The sequence below is a fragment of the Staurois parvus genome, unplaced genomic scaffold (genome assembly GCF_062004578.1).
Source record: "Staurois parvus isolate SC_StPar_1 unplaced genomic scaffold, SC_StPar_1.0 ptg000673l, whole genome shotgun sequence".
NCBI lineage: Eukaryota > Metazoa > Chordata > Amphibia > Anura > Ranidae > Staurois > Staurois parvus.
In genome coordinates this window covers 376,141-398,461 of record NW_028318469.1, presented here as the reverse complement: position 1 = coordinate 398,461, position 22,321 = coordinate 376,141, and the positions used below count along the sequence as shown (strand labels likewise).

Here is a 22,321-nt window from a genome sequence, read left to right as displayed (position 1 = left end):
TATGGAACCTGAGGAATCTTCCAGTGAAAATCCAGCCAGACAATGCCACGGCGATGGTGTACATTAATCACCAGAGAGGAAACGGAAGGTGCTCAGGAGGATACAGATCTGAATTTTGCTTGGGCCGAGGATCACATCCCCACCCTGTCTGTCATACACATTTTCAGCGTGGAAACTTGACAGACAGATTTTCTCATCAGATAGCTGCTGAACTCTGGAGGGTGGGTCCTTCACCTGATGGTGTTTGAGACACTCTGCTGGCAATGGGGGACCCCAGCTGTGGTTCTTCTAACATCCCCAGTTCAATCCTAAATTGGATAGGTTTTCAGGACCAGGGACCCCTGAACATTCACCACAGATGCCCTGGTCACTTTGTGTTACAGGTTCTCCCTAATTAATGTCTTCCCACCTCTACAACTTCTGCCTTGACGGGCAGAATACAGTTGAGGGGGAAGGGGGGATTTCCTGTGATTTTAGTAGCTCCACCCTTGTTTAGGAGAATGTTGTACTTCAACAAAACAAACCTGTCCATGGGCTGTGACCTCTTCCAGATCTACCCAACCTCCGATCACAAGGTGCAAAATTCAATCCTGCTTGCCTAACTGTGGGATCATTGGTCGATAAGGTTTGACTATATGCAGATGATATGCTTCTCTGTCTAGTGGATTCTGGTGCCTCATTACTATCTGCCCTCCACATAATGGAACAATTCGGACAATATTTGGGTCTGAAAATCAACTGGGACAAATCGCAAAGTCTGCCCATTGATGTGTTTCCACCATCAGTGGAACAGATGGATCTGCCTCTAGTTCGGGTTTCTAGATCCCTTCCTGAGTACCTCAGTTTAAATGTGGAGCCTCTCATCTCCCTGATTAAAACTAAACTACCCCTGGGAGTTATGACCTGGATAGGTCTCGTGAAAATAAGTTTGCGCCCCAAAATTTTGTATATTCGTCGGCATTCCCCAATTTATATTCCTCTTTGATATTTAAAAATTATTGATTCTCTTTTTCAATCATATATCTGGGGAAGCAGTCATCAGCTGCAGTCATCAAATTGTCCTGGAGAGCTTTGAAGAACCCTACCACATTAGGGGACGTTGCTGTTCCCGATCTGGGCTTATACTGTCTAGCAGCTCGGTGGTTTCACTTATCACATAGACAAATCTGATAGGCAGAGGTATCTCTTTGGTCTGTAGCCCTTCGTGTCCAGCTTTTCCACACCCCTTTTGTGATATCTTGAGAGGACTAAAAGGGTCCCACGTAGCTGCTGCTTGCCAGAGCCTTCCTTTACATTACAAATGGATTTGGATTAATGTCCAAAACTCAATCCTCGACTTATCACAGTGACACTCCCTTATGGTATAACAAAATACTACAGGAATTTTTGCAGATCCCTGATCCACAAGTATGGATTGCTAAAGGCATTTGTATTCTCATGTACTTAGGGGTGGATCACTCAAAACATTTGATCAATTGAAAGCCGAATTTCAATTACCAAACTATATGTTGTTTCAATATTTTCAACTTCGGCGTGCCCTTCAAACTCAATTTTCCTGGTGGTTTCCCTACAGTGTCTCTGCTGGAGACACTGGAAGTGATCTATGGTGAGGAACCTCGCAAACTGATTTCACTGATTTTCCTATTTTATGATATATTGCGCTCCCCAGCTGCATCCCAATTAGCATACTCACTTAAGTCACCTTGGGAAGAGGATACTGATGTTATTGAGGATGAGGACTGAGGCGAAATACTAGAGGCCTGTAAACGGGTATCCCCTAAGGTATCGGACCGCTTTACACAATTATACATCATTCACAGGACATACCTCACTCCGATATGCTTAGCTAAACTTTGCTCGTGTCCTAAATGCCTTATTGCTCCAGGCACATTTAGACACTTAATCTGGCAGTGTCCTCGGATTCAGGGCTTTTGGGAAAAAAAGTTGTCCAATTTATTCATGACCACATGGGTTGTCCACTGCAACAAGACCCCAAGCATTGCCTTTTGGGCATTTTTCCTGAATCTGATATGGACATTCTATAGCATTTCTAAATTAAACTTTGTTTGCAGCCAGGAAGTTGATAGATAGAGGTTGGTTGCAAGCTATACCTCCCATTATACAAGCTTGGATGTGTGAAATTAATAATATCCTGCTCTATAAGAAAAATATCTATATTAACAGAGGCTGCCCGAACAATTCCTATAAAATTTGGGATAGTTGTTAACAGGCTAATACCATGTACCTCTTGAAGTGTATACAGTGGATATAAAAAGTCTACACAGCCCTATTAAAATGTTAGGTTTCTGTGATGTAAAAAATGAGACAAAGATTAATAATTTCAGAACTTTTTCCACCTTTTTAATATGAACTATAAACTGCACAACTCAATTGAAAAACAAACTGAAATCGTTTAGGGGGGGGGAGTAAACATAAAAAAAAAAAAATAATGTGGTTGGATAAGTGTGCACACCCTCTTATAACTGGGGATGTAGCTGTGTTCAGAATTAAACAATCACATTCAAAATCATGTTAAATAGAAGTTGGTGACACCTGTCATTATTTAAAGTGCCTCTGATTATCCCCAACTAAAGTTCAGCTGTTCTAGTAGGTCTTTCCTGACATTTTCACAGTCGCATCCTACAGCAAAAGCCATGGTCACATTATTAAAAGGTATCAGTCAGGAGAAGGATACAAAGAATTTCCAAGGCATTAGATATACCATGAAACACAGTGAAGACAGTCATCAAGTGGAGAAAACATGGCACAACAGTGACATTACCAAGACATTACGTCCGTCCAAAATTGATGAAAAGACGAGAAGAAAACTGGTCTGCGAGGCTGCCAAGAGGCCTACAGAAACATTAAAGGAGCTGCAGGAATATCTGGCAAGTACTGGCTGTGTTGTACATGTGACAACAATCTCCTGTATTCTTCATATGTCTGGGCTATGGAGTAGAGTGGCAAGACAGAAGCCATTTCTTACGAAGAAAAACATCCAAGCCCAACTAAATTTTACAAAAACACATCTGAAGTCTCCCAAAATCATGTTATGGTCTGATGAAACCAAGGTTGAACTTTTTGGCCATAATTCCAAAAGATTTGGTTGGCGCAAAAACACTGCACATCACCAAAAGAACGCCATACCCACAGTGAAGCATGGTGGTGGCAGCATCATGCTTTGGGGCTGTTTTTCTTGAGCTGGAGCTGGGGCCTTAGGCAAGGTATTTGGAATTATGAACAATTCCAAATACCAGTCAATATTGGCACAAAACCTTCAGGCTTCTGCTAGAAAGCTGAACATGAAGAGAAATGTCATCTTTCAGCATGACAACGACCCAAAGCATACATCCAAATCAACAAAGGAATGGCTTCACCAGAAGAAGATTAAAGTTTTGGAATGGACCAGCCAGAGCCCAGATCTGAATCCGATCGAAAATCTGTGAGGTGATCTGAAGAGGGCTGTGCACAGGAGATGCCCTCGCAATCTGACAGATTTTGGAGTGTTTTTGCAAGGAAGAGTGGGCAAATATTGCCAAGTCAAGATGTGCCATGCTGATAGACTCATACCCAAAAAACTGAGTGCTGGAATCACATCAAAAGGTGATTGAACAAAGTATTCGTTTAAGGGTGTGCACACTTTTGCGACCATATAATTTTAGTTTATTTTTACTTCCCTCCACCTAAAAGATTTCAGTTTTTTGTTCAACTGAGCAGTTTATAGGTCACATTAAAGGTGGAAAAAGTTTTGAAATGATTTTTATTTGTCATTTTTTTTACATCACAGAAACCTGACATTTTAATAGGAGTGTATAGACATTTTATATCCACTGTATGTTGCTTTACTACTTTTCAATGTGTTGTAGAATTTCCTGTGAAGGTATCTATGATGACTCCACTATTCTTTTTTTGCATTTGAGGTCTCATATGTGTATCATTCACATTATATTATTGTGTATCTTCATCATTATTGTGGATCTATGTCTACTTCATATGTACTTATTGTTACTGCGACAGAAGCTACCATGCCCTATTTGTGGTTTTTTTATTTTTTGTACTACTTTTTTTTTTTTTTTTTTTTTTTTTGTCATACCTGGATTCTTTGATTTAAAAAAAAAAAAAATCCATCCTGCTTTACAGTTGCTGGTTTTAATTGCTTGGCTCTTGAAACCAGTGTCTTGAGAGACAGAGGTGTTCATGGAAGGCGATTCCGCACAAGTTTACCATAAGTCATTTTTTTTTTTTTTGGCCTAAATAATTTCTTTGTTCCATCTCAACCAGGATATTGTGTTACCTTACTTCTGTCATGAACCTTGGACTCTGGAAGGCAAAGCTTTTCATACTTTGGATGTGGTTCATGCATTAACATTTCACCTAAGGTCCCCAGCTTCGATATGACAATCTTTTTTGTCCTTTCTGATGGCCCTAGGAAAGGTCACAAATCTTTAAAATCTACTATTTCTAGATGGATTCATCAGCTTATTTCTCATGCTTATGGCCCTAAAGGAAATGTCACCTGTTTTCACTTTGTCTTCAGTTCATACCTTTTACTAGGTTTTACGAGACAGATGCTCAGGTTTCTGTTGATCCAATCAGTCGTGAGAAGGATCTTGCAGGCGACTGTGTGAGGTTCTAATCTGTGTTAGTTTTGGTTTTTCGGACCTGTTGGCTTGTTGTTATATTGCCCACCTCTCATATTCAGTGCTTTGGGACTTCCCTATCATAGTAGATATGAACATGTCCTGTGAGGTATAATAGAGAAACATTTTTGTCTTTTCTGTAAAATCCTTTTTCTCTTTCCTTCATTGAAGGATACAGCCATACTTCATGATGGATGGGTTTGATTTTGCCACCTACAGGAGCAGGACGCTAGACACAACTAAACTAAAAGCACTCCCAGGGGGCAGCCCTCTGGAGGTGACCAAACCTCCCATCTGCACAAAAGGAATTCAGTTATTTCCAAGTGTCTCAGGAGTTAGGGCATTGAACTTTCTAGCGCCTGGTTTTTGCCATATTTTTGCAGATTTTTTTATTTTACTTTGGAGTTCATAGTTCAAGTCAATTTATTTTTCCCGTCGATGGATTTTAGTTCCTGTTATGAATGGCTGTAGGAAAGGTCTTATGGCTTTGTCTTCCACTATTCTCCTGGTGGATTCATCAAACTATTGTACAGGCTTAGTGGAGAACCTTAATTTTCAGTCTCTGTGCATTCTACCAGGGTGCTGAGTACGTCCTGGGCTTTTGATTAAGTTTGCAAAGTGGCTACTTGACCATTTTTTCCCAATTTCATAAAGTTCTATAAGGTTGACGTAGCTATATATGAGGACGCTGTACGGCACTGGTGGCAGTATGTGTTATGTGTTTTTTTGTTTTTTTTTTTCATTTTCCCCAAAAAATGACAAAAAGTTACAAACGTCAAAAAACTCCATGCCGCTTACCAAATACCTTAGACTGCCTGCTTTCCAAAAAGGGGTCATTTGGGGGGTATTTGTACTGTCTTGACATTTTAGGGCCTCAAGAAATGAGATAGGCCGACAGTACATCAGGACTGATCAATTTTCAGATCTACAGCCCTGGCCTAAAATTTTGAGAATTCACAAATATTAGTATGTGGTATACTGAAGTATAATTACAAGCATTTCATACGTGTCAAAGGCTTTTATTGACAATTACATTAAGTTTGTGCAGAGAGTCAATATTTGCAGTTTTGACCCTTCTTTTTCAAGACCTCTGCAATTCGCTGTGGCGTGCTGTCAATTAACTTTTGGGCCACATCCTGACTGATGGCAACCCATTCTTACATAATTCATGCTTGGAGTTTGTCAGAATTTGTGGGGTTCTTTTGTTCACCTACCTCTTGATGATTGACCACAAGTTCTCAATAAGATTAAGGTCTTGGGAGTTTCCTGGCCATGGACCCAAAATTTCGATGTTTTGTTCCTCAAGCCACTTAGTTATCACTTTTGCCTTATGGCAATGTGCTGTTCATCATCAAACTGTAATTGGATGGTTTGGAGAAGTTTCTCTCAGAGTATGTTTTTGTACCATTCTTTATTCATTGCTATGTTCTTAGGCAAAATTGTGTGAGTGAGCCCACTCACTTGGCTGAGAAGCAACCCCACACATGAATAGTTACAGGATGCTTTCCTGTTGGCATGACACAGGATTGATATTGACGCTCATCTTTTCTTCTCCGGACAAGGTTTTTTCCGGTAGCCCCTAAGAATCGGAAAGGGGATTCATTAGAGAAAATTACTTTACCCCAGTCCTCAGCAGATGAATCCTTGTACATTTTGCAGAATATCAGTCTGTTCCTGATGTTTTTTCCAGAAATTAAATTTATGACGAAAATTAGATTTTTTTAAAAAATTTTTACTGGACATGTTTAATAGCAAAAAGTCAAAATATATTGTTTTTTTTCTCAAAATTGTCAGCCTTTTTTTTCATAGCACAAAAAATAAAAACCGCACAGGTGATCAAATACCGCTGAAAGAAAGCTCAATTCGTGGGGAAAAAAGGATGTAAATTTCCTTTGGGTGCATCGTTGCATGACCGCGCAATTGTCAGTTAAAATAACATAGCGCCGTAATGCAAAAAATGGCCTGGTCTGGAAAGGGGGTAAATCCTCAGGAGTGCAAGTGGTTAAAGCATGACTAGTAAAGTGTAAACAAACTGCAAGCATGCAGTGCATTGCCTTTGCACTGTTATGAATGAACTACTGCACCAGCTAATCCGTATTACCAAAGACCTGATGTCCAGAAGAAAAGAAGAGAAAAGGTGTTAGTCGTAGCAAGGGACCTTACATGCTTGAATTCGCTGGAGCAGCGGTGAGTATCTGTGGCTTTAGTTCCGCCTTAAAGTAGATGCCTGACCAAAAGTGTCATAATTCTTCTGGGAAGGAACACATGTGAATTCACTGTCAAGAGCTAATACAGTGATTTACTTAGAGGGGTTAAAAAATATGTATGTACTTAACATGGTAATGCATGTCTGAGGTGTAAGTCTGTGGAATAATTTTCTTTATCTTGCAGTAGAAATAACACTCTTACTTGTCTACAGATAAAGGCTTGCATGTGGAAGTGCGCGTAAACAAAGAGTGGTTCACAGGGCGTGTGACTGCTGTAGAATCTGGAAAACTGGGTGTTCGCTGGAAGGTGAAGTTTGACTATGTACCCACAGACACAACTCCACGCGATCGATGGTAATGTTTCCTGCATACCATATAAGTTTGTGAATGTGTGGATGACAAGCTGCTCGTGTTTTTGTTAAAACAGTCCAAAATATATAAATTACAAGCTCAATTATAGAAAGAAGCTTTTTTTTTTCCAATACTTGCAGAATTATGTGATCACAAGCCAGAATTCTTACTTATCTAAGTAGCAAATAAAGTAAAAGCTCCAAGCAGTGCTTCTGTTTCACAGACATCTTAATCCACAAATACATTTTATTTTTACAGAAAAAGCTTATATTCTGTAGGATTAACAGTAAAAGTGTAATTACATTGCTGCGGATACTACAGCTAAGTACTGAAGCAAAGAAAATCATGACTCTTTTGATGCTTTTAATAATGAGAATTTAATAGAAAATTCTAATGTCAAAGTGTCTGCTGCACTAGTTTCTCATGATACATTTACTTAAGTTTTGTTGTGTTTTTTTTATTAATATATCCTGGGTTGTAATATACAACCTCATAGTTAGAAAAAAATATACTACTCTAATCAAAAGTGCCACCTATTTGGCAATGTTTTACTGTCCAGTGCAAGCACTATTTTTTGCCATAGAGGTTGATGGCTGCCTGCAAACATACTGGTCACAGTCCATTGTTTTATGTAGTACACCTGGCACATATGGAGGTAGAAAGAGTGTATAAAAATTGGGACAATAGTCACATAGGTCAGCATGGGCTGGGTCTTATGCTGATTGACATAGAGATAGATAGATATAGACATTTATATATAGATATACACACACTTTCACACTATATTGCCAAAAATATTGGGACTGCCTTTACATGCACATGTACGTATATGGCATCCCAGTCTTAGTCCATAGGGTTCAATATTGAGTTGTCCTGCCCTTTGCAGCTATAACAGCTTCAACTCTTCTATGAAGGCTGTCCACAAGGTTTAGGAGTGTGTGTATGGGAATGTTTGACCATTCTTCCAGAAGGGCATTTGTGAGGTCGGGCACTGATATCAGACGAGAAGGCCTGGCTCACAGTCTCCGCTCTAATTTATCCCAAAGGTGTTCTGCACAGGACTCTGAGCAGGCCAGTCAAGTTTCTCCACCCCAAACTCACTCATCCATGTCTTTATGGACCTTGCTTTGTGCACTGGTGCGCAGTCATGTTGGAACAGGAAGGGGCCATCCCCAAACTGTACCCACAAAGTTCAGAGTATGAAATTGTCCAAAATGACTTGGTATACTGATGGCTTAAGAGTTCCATTAAAGGGAAATCTTAAGGCATCAGTATACCAAGGGGCCAAGGCCACCCCCTGAAAAACAACCCCACACCATAATCCCCCTCCCACCAACCTGGCAAAACACACACACACACGCACGCATATAAGCATGCAGACTGCTTCTACAAACATTTGTGAAAGACCTTTTAAACTGAACCATTCCTCAATTGACTCAGGCCATCATTGATGGGTACATCCCACCTTAGCCTTCTTGGAACTATTTGTTTCTTAATGGATCTCTCATGCGTGGCTATATCCCGCCACATGTTAATTTTTTTTTTTCTCCATTGTGTGCCCTCATTTTCTAAATGTGCCTTCTAAATCTGTGCTATTTCTTTTGCGTGGAATACTTGCGTGGAATACTTCATCTAAATTTATAGCAGCAATTATGGATATTTTTTCTTATGTTGAAAATAGATCTAAGAGTGTATGTGAATCAATAAACGCAGAAATAATAAGCTAAGAACTCCAGCACAATTATGTACCAATCTCCCTTCTAGTGCTTTACCTTTGTGTACTGCTGCTGACACTTTGGGGTTGATTTTCTAAAGGTAAACATTCTGTGCACTGCAAATGCAGTTGCTTTAGATCCAAAGTGAAGCTCTGAAATGAGGCGAAGCTCTGCTAATTTTTCATCCAGTCATGTGCAAGCAAAAATGCAATTTTTTTTATTTTCCTTTATGGTCTCCGCAGATCTAGAACATTTGCACTTTCAGTGCACTTGCAGTGCACAGCCTATTTGCCTTTAGTAAATCAACCCCTTTGTGTTCCCGCATATGTCGAAAAATGTTTCAATAGGTAAACAGAGCCACACAGTACACTTGAGCTCTGGTTCACACACATGTGAATTCGGATGCATTTTGAACACCAATTCACATGACAGGTTAATTAACGGTTTTCTGCGGAGGCCATTCACTTACATGTGGTCCAGCAGCAGTGTAATTTTGAAAGGGTGCTGTGTGATTTTCAGTGCGGTGCAGCCTTACACTTTACAATTTGCATCAGAATTGCACCTGCATCGCTGAACAAAATCTTACTGAAAACGGCCATCAAAATCAACCCACACATAAGTGAACAAGGGCTTAGAATTATCAGTTGTGTTGTGCCGTAAATCAAATAAATCTTTTAAACGTAACACAAGAAAATAAACAAACGTATAACATGAGTCCTTAAATATGATCAGTCCACCATACTTGTCAGTGTTCCTATTTCCTCTATGCAATTTATTGAACGAGATACTGTGAATATAAACTGTTACATCTTCCCGTGCAATCATGCTTCAATGTACACCATCTCAGTCCACATCCATCCTTGCCACTCCATAGGAAAATTGTCACCCAAGGCGCAAAAAGAGTAAACAGTCATAGCTCTCTCCACTTTCCCTTCAAGTGTTCATTAAAAAAATTATTAAAATACCACTCACATTAAAATGTGCACTATTCTGGTGCTCTTCAGATAAAAAGTAGTGTTTCCCCTTAAGATTCAGTGTCTCTGGTAACTTCTAGTTTTGTAGCATGACGTCATCGACTCCTCCCTACGTGTTACGTCACAGGTCACATGACTTAGATAGGGGCTGAGTTGCTGGGATGCCGAGCCGCAATATATGCACCTCAATGTGTTTACATTAAAAAATGTTTGGAATAGTGCAAGATAATGTGGACTTAAGCCAATGACACCATGCTTTAAGGAAACCATTGATTGAGATACCAGGAAGCTGCTGAAAGGCAGACCAGTTGTGGCTATTCTGACCCCGGTTTAAAGGGGAAGTTGCATTGGACCTAAAATATTTTGTTCATATACAGGTGAAAGGTGAGGGTATTTGAATGTTGACAGGAATTGCACAGTGTATGCCAGACACTGGAACATAATTGCAGGGGAGGATGCAATGCAAGGTAAGGTTCACTAGGTGGTTCTTTAGGCCTGTAGAGCCCCCTTTTGGAGCCCTACTGTTACTTGTGGACCTGTTAGGTGTTTGCTGGGTTGCCCATCTGTCAGTTGGACTGCTTTTGGACATAATTCTATGTACCTAAATGACCATCCTTTATTTCTCAATGCATACTTCCCCCACCTTCTAAAATAATTAACAGGGTCACCTTTTATCACTTTGTATGTAGACAAAGGACACGTCCCTTCCACAGCCCAGTTACAGTATATGGACCACAAAATACTAATATGATTGGCTTTTCAAAGTCCAAATGCAATAATGTAGAGGCTGCAAAAAAACTTGGTGGAACATAAAACCTTTGGCAGTAGATGTACACATCACATCAAATAAAGGGACAATTGAGCCTGCATGAGGTACAAAGGGATTTGGTTTCAAACGAGGGACAGTCTCTCTAAATGAAAGACAGTTGGGAGCCATGCTTAATGTATGTTTGAGAAAATAGGATTGTTAGTACCATAAATTATTTTTCTTGAAGTACATTGAGGGACACAGGTCCCTTCCTCATTGTTCTTGCAATCCACTGCTTCTATTGCTTTGCTACAAAACTGAAGCATGATGGGAGGGGTTATACTAGGCTGTCCTTTCAACTTTGTTTTGCCAGTGTCTAATTCCTTGGATTACCCATCCTGTGTTCTTTAATATACTTCAAGAAAAAGATTGTACAGAAAGTCAAAAATCCTCTCTTTACTATTGTGGGTCATTAAAAAACAATTTACATTTGCCACCAAATAAAGGCCCAATTTTGTCCAAAAAAAAGTTATAATACACAAACTTTAAAGATATGTAATGTATAGTTTTGCTAACACATGCAAAAGGTGCAAAACCTTTGTTATTAAGTGGTCTGCCTTTCACGTACATACGTGTAGAACACTTTGATTTGTCATTTGTAGGGTGGGAAAAGGTAGTGATGATGTAAGACTCATGAGGCCACCATCACCAGAACATCAGACACCTGGTACACAGGAAGCTGAACCCTCTACCTCTGACAACAGCAGGATAGAACCTGACACAACAGAAGCTAGTGCTAGCCTTGCACCAGTGGAACAACTTGCACAGGTTTTAAGGTAAGTTTAATGGCGCTGTGAAATTATTTTGATCCTCTGTAGAAATACATCTTTGGTTAACATTTCTCAAGAAAGTGTTGTTGTACAGAAAAGGATTCTCAACAAAATATTAAAAATGAACATTTTATTTATGATTATATTCATTTGTCCAATTACTTTTGGTTCCTTGAAAAAGGGGGGATGGTTACTCTTAAGAGCTGTAATTCCTAAACCCTTCCTCCAATTTGGATGTACATACCCTCAAATTAAACCCGAGAGTGTGCACTTTCAGTCCATATACATTTATAGAACTATAGCATGAATATGTTTTGGTAAATACCTGAAAAAACTAAAATTGTGCCTGTGTCCAAATATATATGGACCTAACTGTACTTACCTGAGCCTGACCTCGATGCAGAGTTGTGCCCCAGAGCAGCGGTCTCTCTGCTCACTCCCTCATCACAGGACAGGCAGTCAAAGCCTGTGAAGTGAGGTCAAGTTGCTCTGTCTATAGATGCAGGGTGTGTAACTCTGGATTAAACCCGCACAAGTGCCCCTATAGGGAGCACCACCTTAAGAGGGCACTTGCTTAAGAGGTCTAGCCAGGAACACCAGCGGGAGACCCCAGAAGAGGATTGGTGCTGCTTTGTGCCAAAACCATTACACATAGCAGGTAAGTATGACATTTTTTATTTATTTTTAAAGAAGGTTTATAATCACTTTAATGTTTCTTTTCTGTAGTTACTTATAGTATGTGGATACAAGAGACCTTACAATCTATTACAATATCATCTTGTATACAAGATACCAAAATCAATTTTGTTCTAGAAAGAAAGCAAAAAATAAAATTGTTTAATAGATAAAACCCTGCGTTTTAGGGCTCGTTCACACCATGGTGTAGAAATCAGTTTTTCTGCATGTGTTCTACAAGAGCACAAAAAAAAAACAATTGTTCTATATGTGTCCTGTTCACACCACAATACTAGTATCACGTGCAGATTTTTTCTGTGCAGGAATCTGCAACATGTACAAAATTAACTGAAGCTTACATGAAAACTGATGTATGGTGTGAACAAGGCCTTAGATGTACGGTAGCAGAATCTTTGTATAAAGTATGACTAAAGTTTTATTCTTTATTTTAAATGGTCCTGGGTAATTTTGGGAATAGCTGTGGTAATTTGTGCATGTATCCAGCGTGAACAATTTTTTTTTTTTTTTTTTCAAATCAATCTGATAAGAGCTCGCCTTGTATGTATATATAATTTGTTGGCCTTCTCCATTCTTTAAACATATAGTGAAAAGAACTTTTCCAATAAAAGGCAAACAGTTGTTGGCATAGAAGAAATGCAAATGTAACAGTGTAACTGCTATACTCAAGGTTTATTGTGTCTGGGGGTATCTGGCAAAGATTTGCATTATAAGGGCTATAAAATATAAAGTAATTTATGATATAGCTGATGCAAATGAGATATGCTACATTTTGGTTGACATTTTCTTCTCTAATTCAGGAACTGCTTAAGATATTTCTTGCCACCCAATTTTCATATAACCAAGAATGAACTGAGCACAATGAGTGCCGAAGATCTTATAGCCTTTCCGTTGGTGAGTAAAAAAATATTTTTGCTTAAGCGTAAGGCTACTTTCACACTGATCCGCCGAAAAAAATGTATAGGCGTTTTACCATGCTTTCTGAGCGTTTTTAAAAGGACACGTGACTTAAAAATGACACCAGAAACACTTCTCAGAGGTGTTTTTGAAGCGCTTTTCAGGAGTTTTCCATTTATTGCAATGAGAAGAGTCATTTTTGAGACTTTTTAACTCCCCAAACATGCCCCAAAGATACTGCAAGCGTGACAGCTCATGAGGAGAGAAATGCCGATAACCGGCATTTCCTTATTTACATGCGATCAGCTGTGATTGGGCACAACTGATCACATGACAGAGCCGACGTCTTTGGCTTTTTCCATTGATCGGTGATCCGCTGTGTCCGAGGGACACAGCGCCCCACCGATCGCCTTGCACGTGCGGTTAGAATGGGAGGACGTCATATGATGTCCTCCCAGAACGAGAGAACCGCCTTGCGCCCGTCATTTCCTTCTATGGCGGGCGGAAGGCGGTTAAATACTGAATTATTTTTTTTTTTGGTTTTGTTGTAGTTTCAATTGGTATCGCAGTTGTTTTTGTGGCTGCTTGAGTAGTGCAAATTTTTGTTTGACCTAGTGCAGATATTGTTCTGTTATATATTGGAGTATTTGGGCCTTCTGGATATTATTCAGGCCAATGTCTTCTTTCCACAAGGAAAACTAACAAAACTACATTGGGTGTAGCAATTACATCCCATTGTTGTGGAGCTGCATGCAAGTATTAGGACTGATGGTTTCCACTTTCAGATCAGTTCAGTATGTTTGTTCCACTCCAGAACTTTTTAACAGGACATTCTCACATTGTGGGACAAGTTGTCTTTGCCTGGAATAAGTAATTTGGTTACATTTCCGAACCAAGTTGTCATGGTGGCTTCTGTCCCTGGCATTGTTGGAGGTCTTTTTTTTTTTCTCCCTTTTGATTGGTAGAATGTCAAAATGGATGCTGGGTTGGGGTCGAGTTCTGTGTGTGCCATCTCTCTGTTCATGGTTGTTGGTATCTGAGGGAATTAAAACCACTATTTGGCATTCTAGAGGTGCAGGTGAATGGTCTGTCATTACTTGATTAGAACCCGGCTTGTGTTTAGTTATCCAGTTGGGTACAGATCATGCCACAGCTGTGGCTTACATCAATCATCAGGGGGCACCAGGAGAGAACTGGCAGACAGAGATTTCCTCAGCAGAGGTTTAGACCTAGGGCAGGGGTTAAAATTTTGAGTCCAGACCTACTAGGCAGTCACAAAACTTACTCTCCACCAGTTGCCCCACCCAACCTTGCCCAGGTCCGCCCCCAACGACGCCCCCTTAAAGCTTATGAAATTACATTTTTCTTTAGAATAAAGGGTCCAAAATATAAAACTGTACACAGTAATGTATATCCCAGCTCCCCTGTACTCCATTATAGTGATATGACATGTATGCAGTAATGTATATCCCCCCTCCCCTGTACTCCATTATAGTGATATGACATGTATACAGTAATGTATATCCCAGCTCCCCTGTACTCCATTATAGTGATGACATGTATACAGTAATGTATATCCCCCCTCCCCTGTACTCCATTATAGTGATATGACATGTATACAGTAATGTATATCCCAGCTCCCCTGTACTCCATTATAGTGATATGACATGTATGCAGTAATGTATATCCCAGCTCCCCTGTACTCCATTATAGTGATATGACATGTATGCAGTAATGTATATCCCAGCTCCCCTGTACCCCATTATAGTGATATGACATGTATGCAGTAATGTATATCCCAGCTCCCCTGTACTCCATTATAGTGATATGACATGTATGCAGTAATGTATATCCCAGCTCCCCTGTACTCCATTATAGTGATATGACATGTATACAGTAATGTATATCCCAGCTCCCCTGTACTCCATTATAGTGATATGACATGTATACAGTAATGTATATCCCAGCTCCCCTGTACTCCATTATAGTGATGACATGTATACAGTAATGTATATCCCCCCTCCCCTGTACTCCATTATAGTGATATGACATGTATACAGTAATGTATATCCCAGCTCCCCTGTACTCCATTATAGTGATATGACATGTATGCAGTAATGTATATCCCCCCTCCCCTGTACTCCATTATAGTGATATGACATGTATACAGTAATGTATATCCCCCCTCCCCTGTACTCCATTATAGTGATATGACATGTATACAGTAATGTATATCCCCCCTCCCCTGTACTCCATTATAGTGATGACATGTATACAGTACTGTATATCCCCCCTCCCCTGTACCCCATTATAGTGATATGACATGTATACAGTAATGTATATCCCAGCTCCCCTGTACCCCATTATAGTGATATGACATGTATACAGTAATGTATATCCCAGCTCCCCTGTACTCCATTATAGTGATATGACATGTATACAGTAATGTATATCCCAGCTCCCCTGTACTCCATTATAGTGATGACATGTATACAGTAATGTATATCCCAGCTTCCCTGTACCCCATTATAGTGATATGACATGTATACAGTATGTATATCCCAGCTCCCCTGTACTCCATTATAGTGATATGACATGTATACAGTAATGTATATCCCAGCTCCCCTGTACTCCATTATAGTGATATGACATGTATACAGTAATGTATATCCCCCCTCCCCTGTACTCCATTATAGTGATATGACATGTATACAGTAATGTATATCCCAGCTCCCCTGTACTCCATTATAGTGATATGACATGTATACAGTAATGTATATCCCAGCACACAGTTAACCCTTTGATCACCCCACATGTTAAGCCCTTGCTGCTCAGTGCCATTAGTACAGTGTCAGTGCTTTTTATTAGCACTGATCACTGTACTGGTGTCACTGGGGCTGTCTGACACCAAGTCAGTTCCCCCCCAGTGTCAGAATGCCCGCCGCAGTCCTGTTATAAGTCACTGATCGCTGGCCATTACTAGTTAGAAAAACAGAATACATTTTGACCTAAATTTATGACGAAATTTGATTTTTATAAAAAATGTTTACTGGATATATTTAATAGCAAAAAGTAAAAAAAAAAATTTTCTCAAAATTGTGGGTCTTTTTTTTTTTTTTTCTTATAGCACAAAAAATAAAAATGTACAGGCGATCAAATACCACCGAAATAAAGCTCAATTTGTGGGGAAAAAAAACTAGGTAATTTCATTTGGATGCAGTGTTGCATGACCACGCAATTGTTAAAGTAACGCAGCGCCGTAATGCAGAGAATGGCCTGGTCAGGAAGGGGGATAAATCCTCTTGAGGGCAAGTAGTTAAGATCAATGTGTCTGCCTCTGCAGGAATGCTAGTTTCCATCAAAAAGTTTAGTAAGCAGTTGTTTAACCATTTCATTACCAGACACTTTCAGGCCAATTTTCAGCTTTCAGCACTGTCACACTTTGAATGTCACAATTCCACGGCCATGCAGCACTGTACCCATATTACCTTTTCTTTTTTTTTTTTTTTTTTTTTTTTTTTTTTTTTTTAAACAAGCAAACTCTTTATTAAGAGAAGAATACATGTAGTCACATCATACATCCAACAGAGGCGAAGACCAAACATTTGGCAAAAGGAATTATTAGTACACATACTAGAAAATACTTACCATGGGCAAAGAAAATAAAACTAACAGAGTTCAGCTGACATGGTACCTCTACCACTAGGAGAAATGAACATCACAAGAAAAGGGCAAAAATAAACCACAATCACACATCCTCCTCCTCACCACAGGTGAACATGGAGTCCAGCCATTTATCCCAAATGTTATGGTATTTAGCAGGGGATCCTCTATGCATATAAATAACCTTCTTATATGGTAATGTACTGTTTATTGCAGCGACCCACTGCCACCAATGTAGGTGGTAGAGCTTGCTGCCAAGTACAAGCAATCAATAATCTGGCCGTAAAAAGATTTTCCTGTAAGAAAATGGTTTGAAATTTGTCAGTTTCTGAGCTAAGGAGAAGACCAAGTAACATTGCTTAGGGCATATAGTAAGGGGGATTTTGTCATGGAGAAGCCGGACCACCTAAATCCAATAGCCTTGAATGAGGGGACAAGGCCATATGAGATGAAAAAAGGTACCGTTGGAGGCCCCACATTTAGGACAGAGTGGTCTGTATCTAGATAACTGAAGAGGCGTTCTATGTAGTATATATAGCTGGGTGAGGCAGTCCGACAATTTCGGGGAGAGCAGCTTGTTTGAGGTCAATACTTCCTCCCATATTTCATCATCCAGCTCCCCCACGTCCACCTCCCAATGGTTTTTAAGTCGATAGGCCAATGTCGAAGCAGCGGGTAGAATGAGAGAATTGTAGAATGCGGATATAAGTTTTTTTGGACTCTGTACCCAGAATCACATCCATAAGATATATAGAGCCCAGCGGAGTCACCAAATTGGGCATGCAGCGCGTGGTGAACCCATATTACATTTTTATAATTTTTTTTTCTTTCAGACAAATAGAGCTTTCTTTTGGTGGTATTTAATCACCACTAGGTTTTTTTTATTTTTAGTTTTTAGGCCAAATTGTATTCTGCTCCATTTCTTTGTTGAAAATAACCCAAATTAGTGTATATTATTTAGTCTGTGTGAAAGTTAAAGTCCACAAACCATGATAGATTTTATGTGTGTGTGTGTGTGTGTGTGTGTATATATATATCTATATATATATATGTATATATATTATGAAAATCGATCAATTCTGATGTACTGTACTTTCTTGAGGCCCAAAAATGCCAGAACAGTACAAATATCTGTTTCTGGGAAGATGAGGAAATTAAAAAAAAAAAAAAAAAAAAATTCACAAAAACACACAAACACTGGGAAACATTCACAATTGAGGTGGTCAATCACTTGCTGTGTTCTTAAATTGAGTGGGGGATTGCCTGGTGTCAGAGAAAATGGTCTAAAGTGACACATGCACATTGAGAGAGCAGCCTGGTACCATGCTAGATGCTGTTGACTGAGACAGGTACACCTTATAAGAGGACATACTTTCTTATTTCAGAAGTTGACAGCCACTTTAATGCCCTGGGTTTCTCCTTGTTATGGGATTTTTCTTATTGGGCTGGTTTGCCTGTGTTGTTTTGGTGTACCTGCCCCTCTGGGTGGACTGCTTTTGGACATATCCATGTTGCTTAATTTCAAGCTATATCCCTATATTGGGAATAGAGACCTATTTTTCTGTAGGAGGACAGGAATACTTGTTAGTTTCATATGCTGCCTCTGTTTTATTTTTCTCCCTTTTTGCCAGCCTTTCTCTACCTCTGTATTTCTAGTGTAGACTATAGTTTTGTAAATTAAAGTGAGTATAGAAAAGAATCAGCCCCCTTTTAAAATAATCACGTTTTGTTGCTTTGTAGCCTGAAATGAAGACAGACACAGATTTTGTTTTATCCAGCTGTATTTACTCAGTGCAACATATAACATCCCAGTAAAAGATATAACATCAACATGTCAGAAAAAAAAACAAAGCAACAAAATGTGATTATTTTAAAGGGGGGTGGTTCTTTTCTATACCCACTGTATATTTATATCTATTTACACATTTTCCTGATCTCCGCTGTAACAACAAAGTTCCCTTGCAGAGCTGCCTGTAAAATCTTCACATGCAACACAACAGACTTCCTTCTCGCAGTGTGGTTCTCAAACCACCATCCTCTATCATTACTCTGTCCTTGAGACACAGAGCCTCGTGCAAGCGACATCCATGACATATCTGAAGGTGTGTTGGTTGTGAAGATTCTGATGGAGGTTTTTGCTTTCATAGAAACTGATCAGCTTCCAGACCTGAATAAAGGTTGTACTTAAATTTGAACAGCATATAAATATACAGTGCATTCATAAAGTATTCAGACCCCTTTCACAATTTCAATTTTGTTATCTTGCAGCATGATACTACAGTTGTTACAATTCATTTTTCCTCATTAATCTACACTCCGTACCCCATATTGACAAAGTGAAAACAGAATTTTAGAAATGTCTGTGAATTTATTAAAAAGGAAAAAAAAAAAAAACTGAAATATCACATGTACTTAAGAATTCAGACCCTTTATTCAGTACTTTGTTGAAGCACCTGTGGCAGCAATTACAGCCTTAAGTCTTTTTGGTATGACGTGACGAGCTTTGCACACCTGGATTGAGGGATTTTCTGCCATTTTTCTTTGCAAATTCTCTCAACCTCAGTCAAGCTGGATGGGGGCCATCTGTGAACAGCAATTTTCAGGGATGTTCAAGTCAGGGCTTTGGCTCGGTCACTGTAGGACAGGGGTGTCAAACTGGCGACCCTTCAGCTGTTGCAAAACTACAAGTCCCATCATGCCTCTGTTTTTTGGAGTCATGCTTGTAACTGTCAATCTTGCAATGCCTCATGGGACTTGTAGTTTGGCAACAGCTGGAGGGCTGCCAGTTTGACACCCGTGCTGTAGGACATTCACAGACTTTTCCCTAAGCCACGCCTTTGTTGCTTTGGCTATGTACTAGGATTGTTGTCATGTTGGAAGGAGATCCTTTGACCCACTCTGAGGTCCTGTACGCTGTAGAACAGGATTTCATTGAGTATATCTCTGTACATTGCTCCATTCAGCATTCCTTTAACCCTGACCAGTTTCCCAATCCCTGCTGCTGAACAACGCCCACACAGCATGATGCTGCCACCACTGCCATATACTGTTGGGATGACATTGGGCAGGTGATGAGCAGTGCCTGGTTTCCTCCAGACATAACATTGAGAATTGAGGCCACACAGTTCAATCTTGGTTTCATCAGACCAGAGACTCTTGTTCCTCAGTTTGAGTCCTTCTGGTGATTTTTTTCAAATGCTTAAGTGGGCTTTCATGTTCTTTGCACTGAGGAGAGGCTTCCGTTTAGCCACTCTGCATAAAGCCCAGATCGGTGGAGGGCTGCAGTGATGGTTGTCCTTCTGGAACTTCGTCCCATCACACAGGATCTATGGAGCTCAGTCAGAGTGGCCATTGGTTTCTCAGTCACCTCTCTTACTAAGGTCATTATCCCCCGATTGTTCAGTTTGGCCAGGCAACCAGAAGAGTCCTGGCTGTTGCAAACTTCTTCTGTTTGATAATTAGAGAGGCCAATGTGCTTTTGGGAACGTTTTGTAGCCTTTCCCAGATCTGTGCCTTGCAATAATCCTGTGTCTGAGCTCTGCAGGTAGTTCCTTTTGACATCCATGGCTTTTTATTTTTCTGATACAGTATGCATTGTCAGCTGTGAGGCCTTTTATAGAGAGGTGTGTGCCTTTCCAAATCATGTCCAATCAATTGAATTTACCACAGGTGGACTCCAATCAAGGAGTAGAACTATCTCGGTAATGATCAAGAGAATCTGGAGGCACCTGAGATATATTTCAAGTGTTGTTGAAAAGTCTGAATACTTATGCCAATGTGATATTTCAGTTTTTCCTTTTTCATACATTTACAAACATTTCTAAATTCTGTATTCACTTTGTCATTATGGGGTACTGAGAGTAGATTAATGAGAAAAAAATTAATTTAAACAACTGTAGTATCAGGCTGCAACATAACAAAATTGAAAAATGTAGGAGTGTGACTAGATGTTTACATGGGCAGGGTAGTTGTACAGATGTTGACCTACTGATCAACTTCTGTACAACTAGCCGGCTGGATTTTCCCTGCTAGAGCTCTGTAGTCACCCTGCTTTCAGAATACAATAGTTCTTCGGGGGGGATTCCTCCATCCACACTGAAAAAAAACAAACCCCAAAAACTCTCAAACTACTAGTTGAAAGAAAGAAAAAAAAATGAATCCTCTATGGGCTGCTTTAGTTTAGAATTGTGTTAGGACACCAACAAGAAATAAATTCAAGCACGAGAACATGCAGATCATGCATCTGGTGATTGGTGAGAGTTTAACTCCAGACTTTAGCGCTGCAAGAGAGGAATGTGAAGCACTTTGCTGTTCTCATGAGATTCACTTTTCTCTATTTGCAGAAGGAATACTTCAAGCAGTATGAAGTGGGTCTACAGAATTTGTGTAACTCATATCAGAATCGAGCTGATCTCCGTGCTAAAACCAGTGAAGACCTCCAGCGTAACACAGAAAATAGGTTAAAAGAATCTGAGGAGAAACTACAGAGATTAAGAACAAACATTGTGTCACTGCTGCAGAAAGTTCAAGAGGTGAGATGCATCCTTTCCATAAATAGCCACTATTGTTAGATCTGCCTAGCTTTCTACAATGCTGGTTTAAAAAGAGAAGCATTATCTAAAAGATCTATTTCTGCAGGGGTCCATTCCTGGACTTTTGTTTTTAAATGCAATCAGGTTTCAAAATAGAAACTGAAAAAGTGGAGGGGATGGCTTGAAGGTTTTTGTTTTGTGTAATTCAGAACAAGCTAGTAATTGAACTTGAAGCATAATGAGAAAAGGACCTAACCCCCTTCAAATCTAAAAATGTACACACTTGTTTATGGGCAATATGCTAGCACTGTGTTTTTAAAACCTACATATAATAGTTTTTATCTTAGTTGCTGTAAAAATGATCTGGGCTTACACAACCTTTAACCTTTGTTCCCATTTTTCTAGGATATTGATATAAATACAGACGATGAGCTGGATGCTTACATAGAAGACCTAATAGCAAGAGGAGACTGACCTAAAAATGGCCAAGATAAATTTATTGAGGGACAGAAGAATAAGCTGCTTCCCCCCCCCCCCCCCTCCAGTTATATGGGAGTGCCAAAGGGGTCCAGCCCAAATTCTTGGGCAGACGTGTATTATGACGTCACCGTTTTCCTATGTTTTCATGGTTTTTACATACCAAGCATGTGCTTTTCTTAAAGTTTTAAACATTGTAGTTCATTTCTTTGTTTATAAATATTTATTTTTTACTGAAAAACAAAGCACTATGAGTGGTTTATAAAACCTTCTTACAAAAAATGACTCCGCCTGTTGATTTAAAGTAGATCAACATTTACAAGTCTTTATAGATAAATTTGACAGCTAATTGTTTACAATACTGTACCTTTTTCAATAAGAATTAGTTCTTGAGTGCTAGTCAGGTGACTGCATAGGCAAGGTAAGGTCTCTCACTATCTGTCTAAGAGGAGCATTTTTAGATACTGGTTTTATCTGATTCTACTGCAGCTGTCCTTCACATACTTTTCTGGTAGATGCAAGGTTACAAGAGTGTGCCAATCTGTTTGAGACTGAATGTGTTTTTACGCTGGTTAGTCATGAGGTCTGAGTCAG

General features: G+C 39.6%; 1 protein-coding gene across 3 annotated transcripts in view; it reads left to right on the top strand.

Moving 5' to 3' along the window:
• Positions 1–21,972, top strand: part of MORC2 (MORC family CW-type zinc finger 2) — a 122,791-nt gene extending 100,819 nt beyond the window's left edge. For all 3 annotated transcript variants that reach the window (XM_089652202.1, XM_089652201.1, XM_089652200.1), the window contains exons 23-27: positions 7,060–7,201; positions 11,298–11,471; positions 12,959–13,052; positions 21,062–21,250; positions 21,656–21,972. In XM_089652202.1, coding sequence (XP_089508328.1) covers positions 7,060–7,201; positions 11,298–11,471; positions 12,959–13,052; positions 21,062–21,250; positions 21,656–21,724 — 668 coding nt within the window. In that variant the 3' untranslated portion in view covers positions 21,725–21,972. The remainder of the gene's footprint in view (positions 1–7,059; positions 7,202–11,297; positions 11,472–12,958; positions 13,053–21,061; positions 21,251–21,655) is intronic.
• Positions 21,973–22,321: the final 349 nt, after the last annotated feature.